Source organism: Haliaeetus leucocephalus, unplaced genomic scaffold (assembly GCF_000737465.1).
Source record: "Haliaeetus leucocephalus isolate CR32 unplaced genomic scaffold, Haliaeetus_leucocephalus-4.0 Scaffold0, whole genome shotgun sequence".
NCBI lineage: Eukaryota > Metazoa > Chordata > Aves > Accipitriformes > Accipitridae > Haliaeetus > Haliaeetus leucocephalus.
Genome location: NW_010972436.1, coordinates 12,872,688 through 12,872,891, shown reverse-complemented (window position 1 = coordinate 12,872,891; position 204 = coordinate 12,872,688). Strand labels below are relative to the sequence as shown.

At 74.0% G+C, this 204-nt stretch overlaps 1 protein-coding gene across 2 annotated transcripts in view; it reads right to left on the bottom strand.

Annotated features, from left to right (window-relative positions):
• The window catches only part of BAMBI (BMP and activin membrane-bound inhibitor), a 4,308-nt gene extending 4,107 nt beyond the window's left edge, over positions 1-201 (bottom strand). The window contains exon 1 of one of the 2 annotated variants that reach the window (XM_010585040.1): positions 105-201. In XM_010585040.1, coding sequence (XP_010583342.1) covers positions 105-180 — 76 coding nt within the window. In that variant the 5' untranslated portion in view covers positions 181-201. The remainder of the gene's footprint in view (positions 1-104) is intronic. The other variant, XM_010585050.1, reaches the window with a different exon arrangement.
• Positions 202-204: the final 3 nt, after the last annotated feature.

Sequence of the window (204 nt, the reverse complement as noted above, 5' to 3'; positions counted from 1 at the left end):
CCCGCTTCCCTCGGGCAACAAGCCCCCGCGGGCGCCGCGCTTCCCGCGGGCGCCGGGTCCCCGCAGACCGCGAGCCCCCTGGGGCTCCCCCGCCGCGCCCTCACCTCTGGTGAGCAGGACGGCCATGGCGCACAGCTCCAGTTGCAGCCAGATGAAGATGTAGCTGGAATGGCGATCCATTTACCCGCCCGCCCGACCCGCGGC